This window comes from Siphateles boraxobius, unplaced genomic scaffold (assembly GCF_051911475.1).
Source record: "Siphateles boraxobius isolate OS27281-9 unplaced genomic scaffold, OSU_SipBor_1 41, whole genome shotgun sequence".
Taxonomy (NCBI): Eukaryota; Metazoa; Chordata; class Actinopteri; order Cypriniformes; family Leuciscidae; genus Siphateles; species Siphateles boraxobius.
In genome coordinates, this window is record NW_027509042.1 from 19,839,873 (window position 1) to 19,858,177 (window position 18,305).

General features: G+C 35.1%; 1 protein-coding gene across 1 annotated transcript in view; it reads right to left on the minus strand.

The window, feature by feature from the left end:
• rab6ba (RAB6B, member RAS oncogene family a) overlaps positions 1–17,979 on the minus strand; it is a 114,287-nt gene extending 96,308 nt beyond the window's left edge. The window contains exon 1 of the mRNA XM_077198925.1: positions 17,702–17,979. Within this exon, the coding sequence (XP_077055040.1) occupies positions 17,702–17,771 (70 nt within the window). The 5' untranslated portion in view covers positions 17,772–17,979. The remainder of the gene's footprint in view (positions 1–17,701) is intronic.
• Between the last annotated feature and the right edge of the window lie 326 nt (positions 17,980–18,305).

The following is an 18,305-nucleotide window of genomic DNA, read 5'->3' on the forward strand; positions in this document are numbered from 1 at the left end:
ATGCTATCCGCACTAGTTGTGCTATGAGTAACAGAATTCCCAAACAGCAAGTCAATCAACTAATTATTCAGCTGTAATTGGTGTCAGAGGCCTATCAATATCAGCAGACAGCAGAAGCAGCAGAGTCATGCCTCACATTAATCATGTGTACGTGTCTAATGACTGCTGCTCTGAGAACCATAAACCCTCAGAGTACTAACAGACAAGGCTGCCAACTTCTGCCATCACACAGATCCTAGTTTGAGATGGAAATCATCCAGGTAGCATTTTAATTAGTTATGCAAAGTCTGGGCTAAAAGACAGCCCAGTTGTGGATGTGGCACTAATTTAAACAACTCCTGTTTCTAAATATATAATAGTTTGTGAGGTTACACTTTGTTTTGATAGTCCATTTGAGACATCTACTAATTATAAGTAACTTAGCAACTACATACCAATTAATTCTCAGTAGACTGGTTATCCAGTGTTAGAGTTAGTAGAATAAGGGGTTAGGGTTAGATAAGTTGGCATGTACTTGAAAAGTTAGACAGAAGAATGTCTGTTGGGGAGCATCAAAATAATAGCCTATATAATAATAGCCTTTGCAACTACTAGTCTAATGACTGGTAGTTGCAAAATTACTTAGTACAATGTCTAAAGTGAACTATTGAAATAAAGTGTTACCTTATGTGAAAAGATCATTAATATCTTTACTTTATGACCTTGCTTACAGTTTATATTATAATCCAGATAGAAATTAAATGCAGACATAAATAGGGACTCCATAATGTTTCATGATCTGATCAATAAAACTACATTTCTGAGGTGAAGAAACGCATGTGACCACATTGCAGTGCAAACACAAACCTAATAGATTTCAGATAACATCAAAGAACCACCAACATACATCTCAAATATGGATTGCACTAAAACATGTGGGTTTCAAAGAAAATGGGTGCACTATCAAAAAATCTGGATAAGCTGAACTTCAAAATCTGGATTCAGCTGATCACTGAACTTCTCTGACGTGATGAGTTCTATTTCAGTTCCACGATTTTGTCTAGACTTGTTTAGAAAATAGTACATTTCAAGTTTAAAAAAAAAGTGCAGGCAGTTCTCTTTTATGGGTCACTGCTAAAAAGCAGCTCACTAAAAGGCATCAGTCACAATCAGTCTATGCCACCGCTACATGAGTACACAATTTGTCATTAGGGCACATAAAAACTGAACAGCACTCTAAAAGTTATAGATAACCAGCACACTGATACAGGTATCAATTAAATAATCAGGTATATTGAAAGAATAAAGACCAGCCTATTAACCTCACTAATAATAAAAGTAGAAAAACACCTACAGACTAAGTAATTGCTGCCATTCAATTCTATTTACATTAGGCCTGAGGAAAAAGGCACTACCAAGAGAAATGAAAAGAGAAGAAAACCCCCACTTTAAAAACAAGACTCTAGGATGCAAAGAATCCATTATCATAAAAAGGAAGGGAAATGAAAGCTGAGGGAGATGTAGATGCTTGCTTTGATATGCAGCTTCATGTGAAGAAATAATAAACCTTTTTCTTTCCATGCGTCTCTAGTTGATTCCTTTCTAAATGTCCCAGTTGGTTTCAGATTATGTTATTATTACCCATAGAGTCAATCTGAGCCATCACACACACACACACACACACACACACACACACACACACACACACACACACACACACACACACACACACACACACACACACACACACACACACACACACACACACACACACACACACACACACACACCTTTCTGAGGCACATCTGATTATAAATGCAAACACAGAATGGAACAATGATTTTTTTTTTTCTTCAACCACAGATTAAACATTCCCAGAGGAATATTGTTCTTTCAAATATCAGGTTTCTAAATTTTTGTTCATATTAGTATTAACTTTGTTTCGGATGTTTAAAATAAAATGTGACTCTGGATCACAAAACCATAGCACGGGTATATTTATGGAAAGAGCCAACAATATATTGTATTATATATTGTATCAAAATTATCGATTTTTCTTTTATGCCATAAATCTTTAGGGTATTAAGTAAAGATCATGTTCCATGAAGAAATTTTTTACATTTCCTACCGTAAATATATACAAAATGTATTTTTGTGCATGAATGCAGCACAATCACGTACATAAATGGACTACTTTAAAGACGATTTTTTTTGCACCCTCAGATTACAGATTTGCAAGTAGTTGTATCTCGGCCAAATATTGTCCTATAACAAACCATACATCAATGGAAAGCTTATTTATTCAGCTTTCAGGTGATGTATACATCTCAATTGCAAAAAAATGACCCATGTGACACAACCGAGACAAATGTTGGCAGTAAAAGAACAGAGATATGAATTAATAAATATTGCGTAGCTCAGATATTTTGATCTTGAAAGAATGTAATGAGTTTATATTGTGAGATGTTATGTGATTACCAGTGCATTTTTCCCCCCAAAAAATACAAGAAAAAATATTTAAGCATATCAATTAGGTCTCCATTTGATATATGATGATTAATTACTACGAATAGACTATAGATACCACAGTTTAAAAGTTTGGGGTTGGTTATATTTTTAATGTCTTTGAAAAATGTTTCTTATATGCTCACCAAGGCTACATTTATTTGATCAAAAAGTAAGAAATATTTTGTATTATTATCACAATTAAAAACTGTCGTGCTGCTTAATCGTTTGTGGAAACTGTTATATTTTTTTCAGGATTCTTTCAGCATTTAATTATATAGATATATAAATTGCTTATAACAATGTAAAACTCTTTACTGTTACTTTTGATCAATTTAATGAATCTTTGGTGAATAAAAGTATTAATCTCTTTAAAAGAGTCTTACTGGCCTTAAACTTTTGAATAGTTGATGCTTAAATTGAATCTAGAGTAAGCAAGAAAATTTTCCCCCTATAACAATCATGATAGGTTAATCAACAAGTGGTCAATTAAAACTCATCTGATTTCTAATCTATCAGCAAGTTCAAATGAAAAGTTGTACACGGTTGGAAACTGCACTGTAGCAGTGCACCTCACTGAGGAAAAGAGATTTCATCAAACTGTTTGGAGTGTCGGAGAAAGAAAACAAAGGAGGTGAGCACAGGAAAGGTCCTGCTGACTCACTGATGGAGGGCTGATCTAGAGAAGCCAGATTAACGAGAAACTAAACATCAGCGGCCTGCTGGATTCACTGGAGTGAGACAGAGCTCCATACTGGGAAAATGGCACTTTTCCTCAACAATGACAGCAGCTCTGGGATACAATTCAGCCATCTGAATAGTCCTCATTTTGACAATGCCTGTCCATGAGCTATGCTGTAATGACAAAAATTCTGTCCATTTTGCAAGCAAAAACGTGCATAGTTATGCACCGGTTTGTGTTATTATCATTTTAATATGTTGCCTTATTAATTTGTCTCTTTACAAAAATGTCTCAAAATATCCCAAGAGAGAATTTCCTTTTAAATGTATTTGTTATTAGCTTTTAAAGTACCCAAACAGCTTGCAGTTGGGTAACAGTGCAGGGTTGACGATGTGGAAGTAAAAGAGAATGCAATCATTCTACCACTCTCGACAGGAATATGTGTGGACAATAGAAGAAAACTATAGTCTGATGCGGAGTGTGTTTTAGAGTGAAGCACGTCACCGTGTTTTACTACACGAGAGCAGCTCATGATCTGGTGTTTTCAATGCTTTAAAGCGGAATAAATGCCGCTCCAGCAAAATTATTATTATTATTATTATTATTGTCATATTGAATGGGTTCCATAAAAACAACAGAATGTTGCCTGAGACAACTGACATGAACAGAGAGAGATAATAAATAAATAATTAGCAATATGATTTTGGGTCGAATCGCACAATCCCACACATAAGCATAGACCTTGACAAGCAACTAAAGTTAATTAAATTCACACAAAAAAATGTTTTGAGATCAAACAATAATCGACAGTAATCACCACAACCCCCTTTAAAAGACCCATGATCTGAAAAATATTTTGAAAAACATAAAATATTGGACCATCAGGGAAACACTTGGGTTAAACAGAGGTTGAACCATGACATTCGCTGATTTGCACATTGGCATATGGCAGCTCATTTGAATTATGTTTCATAAATTCGCTCGCCTTTCGCTCGCTCGCTTTCCTGCAAATATTTGAATAAATGGTTGCGTATCAGTCTTAAATGATGAACCCACACTGTGTTAAATCAACACAGTTTAATCCAGCACTACAAGAATTCATCAAACATTAATGTTTTTTTACATTCATATTTTGATAAACTATTTAAAACTGAAGATGTTCTATAACCACGCAGCAAAATAATATAAAAGCCAACAGTGCTCTCTGATTTTGATAGTACTAAGTACAAGGCCCTATTAGAGTCGTATAACGCCACGTCTGTCTTCAGACAGAAGCAACAGTACTGTGGCATAAAAGAAGAAAGCTTGCGATCAATTACCGGCCGTTACTTGGCAGCTGAGTCAATCAATAACAGATCAAAGCTACCAGGGAGCTGCTTCCTCCAATCCATCAGACAGTGAGACAACGGCAGGATGGAGCAATGAGATGTGAAATGAAGAAAACAGTTATCTCTAGATCCAGCCCATGTGAAACATAGCCTCCAAGTGGTTTTTAACTCCCCGTGGCACAAAAAAACATGCATGCACACATGCATTCCCTCTGCTTTCATGAGCCGAGAGCACTTTCACAATGCAGGTGTATTGATAAAAGATTTGAAGTCTTCACTCTTTGTACTGTAGAAGCGATAGCTCTTTAAACTCGGCATTTCGCCAACCTGGCCTTCCAAGTTCACTTTAAAAGTGAAGTGTAGCCAAGTATGGTATCCCAGACTCGAAAATTGGTGCTCTGCATTTCACCTATTTAATTTAGTGCACACAGCAGTGAGTATTTAGTGAGCACAAACACACACACACACACAAACACACCGCGATTGTTGGTTAGGTGCCTTGCTCGAACCCGCGACCTTCGGGTGACAAGTCCGACTCTCCAACCATTAGGCCACAACTAACCTCTTTCTATTGCAGAGTAAAATGTAAGAGCTCTTTTTACAATAAAATAATCTGGGCATACAGTGATATATTTGCACCACCAGGATAATTAAGTGTTGAACAAATTATATAGACACAACAAAAGACTCTAAAAGAATAACAACCACAGTTGCCCGAGGATTCGCTGCTCTGTTTAACCCTCTGTTCTTCTCCCTAACACACAAAATCTCAACACTCTGTTGTGCCCTTGCAGTCATTTCAATTTTAAGGAGCAGATTGGTGAATTATTGCCGGCAGTGAGCTGGGAGTTCTTCTCGTTCGGGGTAACAGTCCAGCAGCACTGCGCTACTTTATCAGCACTACCTAAGCAGTCTCTCCAGGGCCCCTGATAGGACTTACATACTGACCCAATAATGTATCACTGAGTTTGGGGGGAGTTTGTCACATGGCTTGAATGTAAGTTCTGACTGCATTGCTCCAGGCTTATAGACTTCTGACTTCACTGCACCAGCTAGGGCTGATGTGAATGCGAAAGAAGTTAAAAGAAAGTCCAAAGCACTATGAGCAAATAACTTTCAATGACAAACAGTTTAATACTGTAGATTAAAGATATATACTATTAATTTAGATGTTATTATTTTGCTACTGACACTTTTGATCAATTTAAGGCACCCTTGCTAAATAAAAGTATTAATTTATATTCAAAAAATGACTGAGCCCAAACCTTTGAACAGTGATAGATAGATAGATAGATAGATAGATAGATAGATAGATAGATAGATAGATAGATAGATAGATAGATAGATAGATAGATAGATAGATAGATAGATAGATGGATAGATGGATAGATAGATAGATAGATAGATAGATAGATAGATAGATAGATAGATAGATAGATAGATAGATAGATAGATAGATATATCCACTGTTGCATATGACACTAGGACCATCGAATTTAGATGTATCCTGACCTCTAGGACCGAAGGTCCCTTCCCAGGGTGTCTCACTCCTGCATGTTCACAGATACACAAACATGTATATATCTCCCGTCCCAGTCACATAGAAACATGTGACTCAGATTACTTTGTAATATCTACTGCAGATCAATGAAAATCAAAATTTTCCATTACGATAGATAGATAGATAGATAGATAGATAGATAGATAGATAGATAGATAGATAGATAGATAGATAGATAGATAGATAGATAGATAGATAGATAGATAGATAGATAGATAGATAGATAGATAGATAGATGGATAGATAGATAGATAGATAGATAGATAGATAGATAGATAGATAGATAGATAGATAGATAGATAGATAGATAGATAGATAGATAGCATTTGTAAATATCTTGTGCAAATAAATAACACCCAGGATTTTTATGCATTTATGCAGTGCTTATAGAAATCAAAATATATCAGATATAGGGAATTACAAACCCCAAATCAGTCTCTTTAATACTCCGTATTACTAAGGCATGATATTAAATCAATATTGGCCATTAAACAGCATTAGGATTATTATATGTGGACTGGGATGCTAAAATACACACACACACGGCACACATTTTCTTCAAGCACATAACGAGAAGAAGGTAAATTTGTATTTTTTTCCGTCCACATTTAAATTAAGTACAGACCCAAATTAGTCCTAAAAATGTTTGACTAATCCAGTAAAGCAAGGAAACAATATGTAGGCTACACCCTCCACCCCTTCTCGCCCATTACATTTACCTCAGAATTTACAGCCTCAGTATGCCTCCACAGAAAGCCTCACCCTGGTTATGCAGTTCCTGACCTCAATCTCAGGATCAATACACTCCTCCACAATGGGCTTGGTCAGCAATGGGCTTTAAAGGAATAGTTTAACCAAAACACTGTGCCATAATTTACTCACACCAATGTCATTCCACATACATATGACTTTCTTTCTTCCAGCAAGATGCTCTTTTCGTTTCCATATGGCTTCAGAAGACTTGATACAGCACACGAGTTGTACGGATTAAATATATGATTGTACATAATTTTTGGAGCTTAATTGCATCTGCCCCCATTTACTTTCAATTTATGGAAAATACAGAAAACTCAGACTTATTCTGGACATGACAACACCACAAACATCATTATGCAGCGCATTCAGAACTCATCACCCAACTCATTATTATTCATTATGCATGGTAATGAAGTAAGACTTAATTGGGCATATTTGCCATCTGCAAAATTAATAAGTCCCAGAACTTGGGTTCAGCTACCATATGAGACAAGAAACACTAAAGCACTGCCATTCTCTCCTTTCAATGTCGATTTGCAGGTGAAGATCTTTAGATGTGCATATAGATCAGGCATGTGTAAATTCCATAACTCCAGATAATCTCCAGAAGAGGTTGACTAACTGGTGTTTATAAACATCCTTCTGTGGAATACTGGGAAGAGGGAGTTGCTAATGGCATTTTTCATTGAATCCTGCACACAAGAAGAACCCTGCTGAGGCATCTGCATGCATTGACATCTTTCCAAGTAAGATAACTCATCAAGATCCTATAAATAAAACCAGTAATCATAAATTTATGGAGCTCCTCGCCTCTACTTAGCGATTGCCTGTTCTTTGAAAAATAAATTACTGTTTTCGCTCAGAGCATTGACAGGAGAAGCAGAGAAATGTGTTAGAGGTCAAGCTGACCTTATCAAGGATAAAAACATGGGAGGGTACAGTTCCGTGAAATAGATTTTAATGCATTCCATTTAAGATTATTTTTTTACGAGGTGAAAAGAAAAACATTTGGTTTTCCTCTTTTTTTATGTGCTGCATTTATGGCTCTTTGCTATTGCTGCAAAAATATGCATGTTAAAAAAAATAAAAATGTTCAAATCAGTTAAAATAACTCAAAAATCTGTGTGGAATCAATTCAGCAATAAAAGTAATATTTTCCTACATTATTATAATGATGTTTTGATGTTTAAAGAATTTTTACACTGACTAATTTCAGCTGGAAAGTTTTCATTATAGGTTTGACAATATAAAACCATGTAAACCATGCAGTTTCAATCGGAGGATGACCGTGTGGCTCATTGTTTGTATGCTATTATATTACAAAATAAACACAAGCCTGCTGTAATGTATGTTTACAATACATTATCAGATTAAGTGTCTCACAGGCACCAAATGAAAGCCATATTGATCCTAGACAGACATAAAAAATGAGTCAGGCAAAAAGGAAGACTTCTGGAGGCCATTTTGTTCCAATGATACAGTATTTTTTTGTATAAAATAAGAAAATGAGCCAGGATGGGGGTAGAGAGAAAAGAATCGAGGGAAAGTAAGAGCAAAGGAAAGACAGGAAACAATGAGCATTGGAGGGAGGCAGATGAGACAAAGAAAACTTGCTTGTGAATCTCATTAAGATGCAAGAGGGCATCTATGAACATTAAAGAGACTGTGGTGTGTGTGTTCTTGCATATGCTACTCTTGGATAAAATCAAAGCTAGATGGTTTTAACCTGATATGATGGATGGACCAAATCAGATCTCCATAGATATTCTGCCAGTTAAATGGTGAAACTATTAGTTAAAAAACCCTTGTATTTTTTTATTTTCTAATTTAATGCAATTTATTTTATTATAAATAAATAAATAAACAAATACATTTAAATCTAAATAGAATCACAGAGCAGTTATCTGGCATGATTTGAAAATATTCCAAAGTTCACATGGAAAAGTGGTATAAGATAATGCAAAATATAAAAATCATAACTTTTTCTTTCAAAGTCCTAAAACTTATTGTAGGTTTAAAATATATATATATTTTTTTTTAAATCACAGATTTTTCTCAGAAAATCGGACCCATTAAACACTACCCTTCAAAGTTTGTGGTCGGTAAGTTTTTACTTTTTATGTTTTCAAAAGCACTCTCTTATGCTCACCAAAGTTGCAAAATACAGTAAAGATAGTCAATTTAAAATGTAATTTATTCCTGTGATGGCAAAGCTGAACTTTCAGCATCATTACTCCAGTCATCAGTGTCACATGATTCTTCAGAAATCATTCTGATATGCTGCTTTGGTGCTCAAGAAACATATCTTAAACAGTTGTGCTCCCTAACATTTGGAAACATTTAGTCATGATTCTTTGATGAATAGAAATACCAAAAGAACAGCATTTATTTATAACAGAGATCTTTTGTAACGTAATAAATGTCTTTATGCTTGCAGAATAAAAGTAAAATTAAGTTTCAAAAATTTATATAAATACATTTATTTATATAAATAAATAAATAAAATTTGAATAAATTTCTTCAAAGCTCTTACTGAGCTCAAACTTTTGAATGGTAGTGTACTGCATATGTACAGGTTATTAGTTATTACCACAACTCATTATGATCTCTCACGGGAGATGGGGAAAACTAACACAAAGATCCAGTTTGGCTATAAAGTGGAAATAATCAGATGTGATTCAAAATCCATTCAACAGATGTACTTTTAAATTTTGAGTCAAACACATTTCATAATATTTAAGATTATCCTGACAGCAACAAGGGAATTTTTAAACTATTCGATCACGCAAAACAAACCCTGAGGTAAATGTACTAACTGTCAATTTGGTAGATAATGCAAAGATTTAATCTAAGGGTCTGAACTATAAACCCTATGGACCAGAAGTTCTGACATCAAACAACTGGTTACATGCACCTTACAAGTAAATTCATTAGTTTGAAAGGTGTTAAACGAGCACAGATGAACAAAGAATAAGCTGATTTGGATTATATGGTGCATTCGTCACAAATGAAGAACAGGTACAATCAAGTGACAAGGTTACATTCTCTGCAATTATCTTATCTCGAGCGAACGTCACAGTGAATCAACAGACAGAATAAATTAGACTTCTTGTGGTAAGCGCTGACCCTGACCTGCTGTGTGAGTGTACAGCAGTAACTGGTTTCATTTTCTCTGAACGCTGTTGCCTGGAGACATGCTGATTGATGCATTCGCTTGCTCTCTGAGGGTGACTATGAGCTGATCCAACCCTGTGTTATTGGCTCAGTGAGTCAGCAAATTTATGTGGGCAACATTTTACCATTATGTACTTTATTCAGCTCAAGCTTATCAACTTCATTGAGTGTTCACTAATGATTCAAACCAAGGTAAGACAAACAGCTGATATTTTGGATGGATGAGACATCTGGGATATCAAACTGTAGGCTGGCTTCTGGTTGGGTAACTATGAGTAAATGAGAGTAATCAGTGTGAGACGCTCTCACAATAGCCTGTTTCATTAGTCTGAGACAGGAAGTTGGCAGGAGATTGCTTCCTCGATGTGCACAGACTTCACAGACTGCCAAATTACAAAATCACAATCGCCAGCTTAATTCAATACCTAAAAGGTATTTAGCCAAATATGCTAATTTTCCAATGAACCATTTTCCAGAAAACCAGTGGGAAATAGACAGATTCATTCTGCACCGATTCACTACTTTAATATTTTAAACTCTCTGTATTATTTGTTTATGCCCCAACTACAATATCATTCAAAAGTTTGAGAGCGCCAAGACTCAAATTACAAAATCAATCTCTTAGACTTAATTCAATAGGCTTACTTAAAAGGTATTTAGCCAAATATGCTTATTTTCCAATGGCCACACCAGAAAAAAACAGTAGGAAATAGACAGATTCATACTACACCGATTCAATACTGTAACCTCTCTGTATTAGTATGTGTCAAGTACAGTACAATATCATTCAAAAGTTTGGGGTCAGTAAGATTTTTAAAAAGATGTTAATACTTGTATTCATTAAATCGATCAAAAGTGACAGTAAAGACTTACCAAAAAATATAATTCAAATAATGTGATTTATTTAAACTTTCTATTCAAAAAAGAATGCTGAAACTTTTTACTTTTCAGCTTCCACAAAAATGTTAAACAGCACAACTGTTTTTCAACATTGATGATCATAAGATATTATTCTTGAGCACCAAATCAGCATATTACACTGAGCTTTCTTACCAGAACCAGGAAGTACGACCATATTAGCCCGGTTCTGTCAACACTGCATTGGCTCCCTATTAAACATCGTATAAATTTTAAAATATTGCTGATTACTTACAAAGCACTAAATGGTTTAGCTCCCCAGTACTTGAGCGAGCTCTTAACGCGTTATAGTCCTTCACGTCTATTGCGATCTCAAAGTTCTGGCCAGTTGACAATACCTGGAATATCTAAATCGACTGCTGGCGGTAGATCCTTTTCCTATTTAGCACCAAAACTTTGGAACAATCTTCCTAACATTGTCCGGGAAGCAGACACAGTCTGTCAGTTCAAAGCTAGACTAAAAACACATCTCTTTGACCTAGCATTCACATAACACTCTATAGACTTCTATAATTCAATATTAGGCTGCTTAGATTAGGTCAGCCGGAACTGGGAACACTTCCCTTAAATCCTTATGTACTCGTTACATCATAAGAAGAATGGCATCTACGCTAATTTTAGTGTCTTTGTTTATCCCGAGGTTTTCCCGCAGCCTGCCGGATCCAGGCCGTTTCCAGATCTGACGAAGGACTTTAGCCTGGACCCGATGACAATGCAGTGCTGGCCAACTAGCCTCTCCCTATGGAGGATCCCTATACCACTCTACAGATAAAGCGTTGTGGAATTTTTTGGTTTGCGTACCTACCCGAAGTGATAAGATAAAATAAAATTCTGCATCAAAATTTATTGACAAGACAAGACGCACATATATTCAAACGCATATAACTATAGAATAAATTCTTAATGCGCATGTGAACGCCATCAGCGTCTATCACAGGTTCGCGTTTAAAGTCTGTTTAGAGAAAACGGTGTCGTCTTAGCGGCCCCTAATTTAATAACAAACTATCATTTAGACGGAAGTGAATCAATCAAAACTAACTTTAGCTGGAAAAAACAATTTTCAAGAACCACTATAAAACTAAACCAATCTCTGTTACCTTAAATTATATGTGTATCTCTGTAAAGCTGCTTTGAAACAATCTACATTGTTAAAAGCGCTATATAAATGAGGATGACTTGACTTGACTTGCCATCTCTAGAATAAATACATTTTTTTAAATATATTAAAATAAAAACAGTTATTTAAAATGATAAAATAGTTTCACAATATTACTGTTTTACTGTATTTTTGAACAAATAAATGCAGCCTTGATAAATGTAAGAGACTTCTTTCAAAAAATCTTACCAACCCCAATGTTTTGAAAGACAATATATATATATATAAAATTTTTTTTTTTCAACTTGTAACAATTTCCGTTGTTTTTGACTAATCAAAGTGTTTTTGACTATCCTGCTTTTATTTAAACCAACATTAAGTAAACTATTGTATACACAGCTTAATCATAGAAGCAGATACATCAGATTGCGCTCTTGCTGTTTCAGACCGACTCAATGGATAGTAAAGGCTTCCAGACTCCAGTGTGTGAAGACAACGAGCACCACTGGGATTCTTAGCGCCATGCACCAACACAATACAGAACTCCTACATGACACTGCTCTAGACGGCTGTATCAGAGCTCTGTGGGCTGGAACATGGTGACTAGTCACTAGGTTCTCTGCTTTTCCAGCTTCCCTCAGCCCAGTCCTTGCCATTAATAAATTATGGCCTCTGATCAGCCAGGATTCACGACTGCAATTACATTCAATGTGCTGCAAGTGAGGAAACAGAGCCAACATGGAGCCAGTCAAACTAGCTGCATTTGCCCAGCTTAAATATGTCTGGAACCAGGTCAGAGGACATTAACAAATGAGACATGAAAGGTTCCAGAAGTGGTGTGGTGTGTGCTGCAGCATGATAACGCTCCACTATCTTCCTTATACTGACTTGAAACGTTTTTCAGATCCCTTTTTTTCTACGAACCCCAGCAAGGAACTCTAGTAAAGTCAGACCAGCACCATGTGTCCTGGGGAGGGGGTTAGGATAGAGGGGGAGGGGGTTTGGGGGGTATTCAGCACCTTGGACAGCTTCTTCTCGCAAAGCCTGCCCCAATCTGGATCCGTATAAATGAGATATATGAGCACCAGCGTTCTCCTTTCCACACTTTGGATTATCTTAATTCGCATGCAGTCCCTATACTTCTCCACTATCTCCGTTTCCATATTGCATCTATCCACTCTCCAAATTTGACTTCACCTTCATATTTAATATCTCAATCAGGTAATCGCCCACACCTGCTTAACAAAATGCTGTCCGTGCAAACTGGCCTCTTAAAGTGAAAATAATACTATATTTCAAGCACTGATTGCTGGTAATTACTATGCATTTGCAATGTCTAGGGCTATTAAGAACTATGCTTACATTTGCAGTCTTGAGCATGAACACATTAGACTTAACACTTAAAGCAATGTATATGTTTGCACACATTTGACAGATAGGTGAACTGTGCATTCAACAGCATTCAACGCGCAGTGTTTGTGTGCACTGGGATCAGACCCAGAGGAATTGGCCTACCGCACAGTGATATGCAAATATGTTCTAGTTTTGAATCTTAGGAGCCTCAGAACATCAGTGAATAGTGCTTAAATGTATGCTTTGTTCCTGACCCAAAGCTATCAGAAGAATTGGAATATATTGCACAAGTAATATGGACTACTTGTATGGTTCCTTTTTCGATGTTGACTTCTCATGCTAATAATGCAATGTCGTTGAATGGAAAAGATCTATGTGAATTTGTGTTCCACAGAAAAATAGAACACCATAAAGATTTGAAACTGACAGAATGAAATAAGAATCATTTTAATCATCACCTTTTCATAAAATTTTGAAGAATTAAATAATTAAATAAAAAAATAAAAATAAAAAAAAAATATATATATATATATATTTTTTAAACCATATAATAAAAAGTCAATGGGGTCAAAAATAGCAATAGGTCTAATGCTGTTTTGGACCCCATGACTTTCATTATATGGATTTTATAATTTATAAATAATAATATATATATAATTTATATATAATATATAATATAATATAATATAATATAATTTATAAAAACAACAACAACACTGAGACTTTTTTCTAAATACGTTATTTTGTGTTCCAGAACGTCATTCAGGTTTGGAAAGACATGAGAGTGAGTAAATAATTACAAAATGCTTATTTTAAGTGAACTAATCCTTTTAAAAATAGCACATTTTTACTTTCAACTTTGTTCAGTGGGTTGCATAAACTCTTTCCCCACCAACGTTTTTCTTTTTCTTTTTTTGTCTTTTTTGCCGGCGCTGCCAGATTTCAGTAATTTTCACAAAGGTTTCATGGCCCCTTGAATATTTTGTTGTATGAGTATCTGACCAAAAAAAATTCAGTTTTATTCTCGCCTCATGCATTCTTTTTTAATCAACACTTGAATGTGGCTAAGTTTCATAAAAAAAAGCAACATTTTGAGAGCAAAAAGCAGAGAGAATCATATTTTTGTGAAAGACTATTCAGATTGGATTCAGAGCGATGATCAAAACATAGATGGAGTAGATCGAGTCCATCGACACCCGAAAGCTTCACAGTCCTACAGCTCGACGTTTCATTGAGTAGCATAACGCCATTTTGATTTTATCCTGTTTATTAATGATAATTGCATTATTTTTCATATGCATCTGTTTACATACAGTATGATATCACTCGTTTCTGCTTCTTCTTTGCCAGCGTTTTGATCTGGAGATACTGTTCATGAGATGCGTAATACCTTATAACCCATAAAAACTCGTAATTGGCAGGGAAGGAGTTAATGTTTGGTGTATGTTTCAATTATGCGTTAGCATTCTAATGAGGACTTTTCTTATCTTTGTCCAAATGTGTACTGATGTAGATAGAAAGGACAAAAAAAGAGCCATAAAGAAGACTTGAAGAGAAAAATCAATACCATGTCTCAAATTGCTCTACAAATGGTTGCATTAAGTGTCTCTAAAGGAAATAAGAGGCAGAGAGAAAGAGCACGTGGAATGAAACATTGCTGTTCATCCTCAACATCAACAACATGCATATTGACAGTGTGACAGTGTGCATATTGACAGTACCGGCAGAGTTTGTAATCAGAGACTGCAATAATGTGATGATAATAATAATAATTTATTAACCAGTGCAACATGGCTGATTTGGACTGATACAACAAGTGGTGCACTATGACTGTAGTTTACTGTGCTTATCAGTGATACTGGATAACAAACACTTCACTGTCTGTGCTGGTCAATACGAATCCTCTCAGCTTATCTCTTCCTTAAGTCACAGGCAGCACATTAAAGCCTTTCTGCAGTAATTGCAGCTGTCTTGCAGGCTTTCGATAACTGGATGGCTTTGAAAATAAGCCAGCACATCACCTGTTTAAAAAAGCACCGTGTTTAAGCATGTCACGATTGACAGACTAAAGGTTTTATTTGCCAGAGAATCCAAACTCTGCTAAATCTACAACAGATTAATTGAATTGAATTAGACAATTTAAAAATAAAACAAACAAATACACTATCATTTCAAAAAAGAAAATAATATATTTATTCAGCCTTGACACTGATCAAATATGACAGTAAAGGCATTTATATTGTTACAAAAGATTTCTATTTCAAATAAATACTGTTCTTTTTTAACTTTCTAATATTCATCAATGCATCAAATCAGCATATTAAAATGATTTCTGAAGGATCATGTGAGTAATGATGCTGAAAATTCAGCTTTGCCATTATAGGAATACATTTCATTTTAAAATATATTCACATAGAAAACATATACTGGTCAAAAGTTTGGAAACATTACTATTTTTAATGTTTTTGCAAGAAGACTCTTATGCTCATCAAGCCTGCATTTATTTAATCAAAAATACAGAAAAACCCTGAAATCTTGTGAAATATTATTGCAGTTTAAAAAATAATGGGTTTCCATTTTAGTGCACTTTAAAATATAATTTATTTGTGTGACGCAAAGATGAATTTTAAAGAAAATAAGAGGTAATTTTCTGTATTAGTTTGTTTCTTTTTTTTAAAGAAATTAATGCTTTTATTCAGCAAGGATGAGTTAAATTGAAAAAATAAATGAAATAAATTCTTCATCAATGAATCCTGAAAAATATCACATTTTCCCAAAAAAAATATTAAGCAGCACAACTGTTTCCAACATTGATAATAACTGAGTATCAAATCAGCATATTAGAATGATTTCTAATATGACATTGAAGACTGGAGTAATTATGCTGAAAATTCAGCTTTGCATCAATACATTATGTTTCAAAGTATATAAAAATAGAAATCCATTATTTTAATTTGTAATAATATTTCACAATATTACTGTTTTTTCTGTATTTTTGATCAAATAAATGCAGGCTTGATGAGCATAAGAGACTCATTTAAAAAAAACATTTAAAATAGTAATGTTTCCAAAACTTTTGGCCGGTACTATACAGTATAAGGCCTCTAAAGCAAATCTCTCCTGCAGCAGCCTAACAAGTTGAACTTGAGAGAGTTTATGGAAGTAATGACTGGAAACGATCCACAAGCTAATGCACATTCTGCATGGATCAACAACACCCAGAGAAAAAGCTGTGAGGAGGGTCTTTTTGCTACTTCACAACATCTCTGAAAGGCTTCAGATAGAGACAACAAAATAAAGCTAGGATCAGAGTCCCTGGAGAGAAGCAGCGCCTCTGTACCATGGCAGCATCCATTGTTTACTCTCAGAGTGTGAATCATACTCTCCAGCACAATCTCAGACTTAAGTCCCACAGATCTGAGGACAGATAAGATATTCTGGAAGCTTAATTCATCTGGTATGAGGTTTAATGGTGACAGGGGACAGAATGCCAGAGGAAATAAAAGCGTTTTGCCCTGCTAAACATTAACTTGCCTACTTACATTTGTTGAGACTCATCCATCCATATCAATAGGTAAAATTACTGAGCTAGTTATCACTGTCATCAGAGAAACAATACCAGGCAGGGTCTGAAGGCTGCAGCTACATAAGTTATATCAATGGCACACACAGGGTGTGTCTCAACATCCAGATTATTTATTTATTTATTTATTTATATTATTCATTCTGTTCTCTAAGTACACCAGCTACATTTTACACAACACTGAAATCTGCAAATGCATCCAGGTGGGCATTTATGAAACTTTTATACTATCCTGATAGCAATTTTTTTAATATATATAATAATAAAAACACTAGACTTTAGATGTGACTGCAGTAGACATAGCCCATCACTGTATTAAATTCACGAAATCCAGCTATTTATATAAATATTTTATATTTTTTATATAAAAAAGCTTTAAATCAATATTATAGTCTAATTAAAATGAATTAAACAGCTTTTAGTCTTTAAACTTGATAATCAGTTAAACTGATACTTAAATCTTAATAAGTTACCTATTTGCCAATTTAGCAATACATTATCTGAAATAAATAAATACAAAAAGCACAGAAAGGATCAACAAAGTGATTATTTCTCGGAAAATTAAACTTTAATCAAATTAAATATGTAAATCCCGTAACAGATCAAAATAGCATGCCACACTAGATCCAGTGGCTTATGAATTTGATGTATAAATAAAATTTCATCATCAATATTATCATGTTGAAGTCTATACAGATCCCTGTAAATAATCAATAATCAAGCGTATTATTGAAACTTCCCTAGGAAATTCCAGTATGACACTCACCGCTTTGCTCCCCAAGAAAGACGAGTTTGAATTTCCTTAAAGGGTTTCCAAAGTCATTTCCCACAGACATGTTTGAGGGCTTGTTTTTTTAACAGCGTGTTCCCACCGGTGTAAATGTCTGGATGGGGCAGCGCGATGGAGAAAGCGGCGCTCCTGTGGGTTTGGAAACTGAAATGCTGCACTGGATCTGCCGTCAGGATTAATAGCTGCTGCGCATGCGCGGCCCCACCTCTCTCTCACTCACACACACACACACACACACACACACACACACACACACACACACACACACACGACGTAATGCTATATAAACCCACATAGCGTGACGTCATGCTGTATTAACCCACATAACATGACGTCATGCTGTATCCCCCACAGTAAGCAGAGTCTTTTCTTTATAGCGTATTTTGATTAAACATAGATTTATGTTAAAAACACTGACATAGTTTGACACTGCTTGATTTGTTTGTGATTAGGTGATCCCAGAGCTGGTAATCTAAAGCCTGCTTGTGTGATCAGTAATTCTCAGTTGACATAAAAAGTTGTAATTATGAGATAAAGAGTTGAATTTATGAGATATTAAGTCATAATTATGAGAGAAATA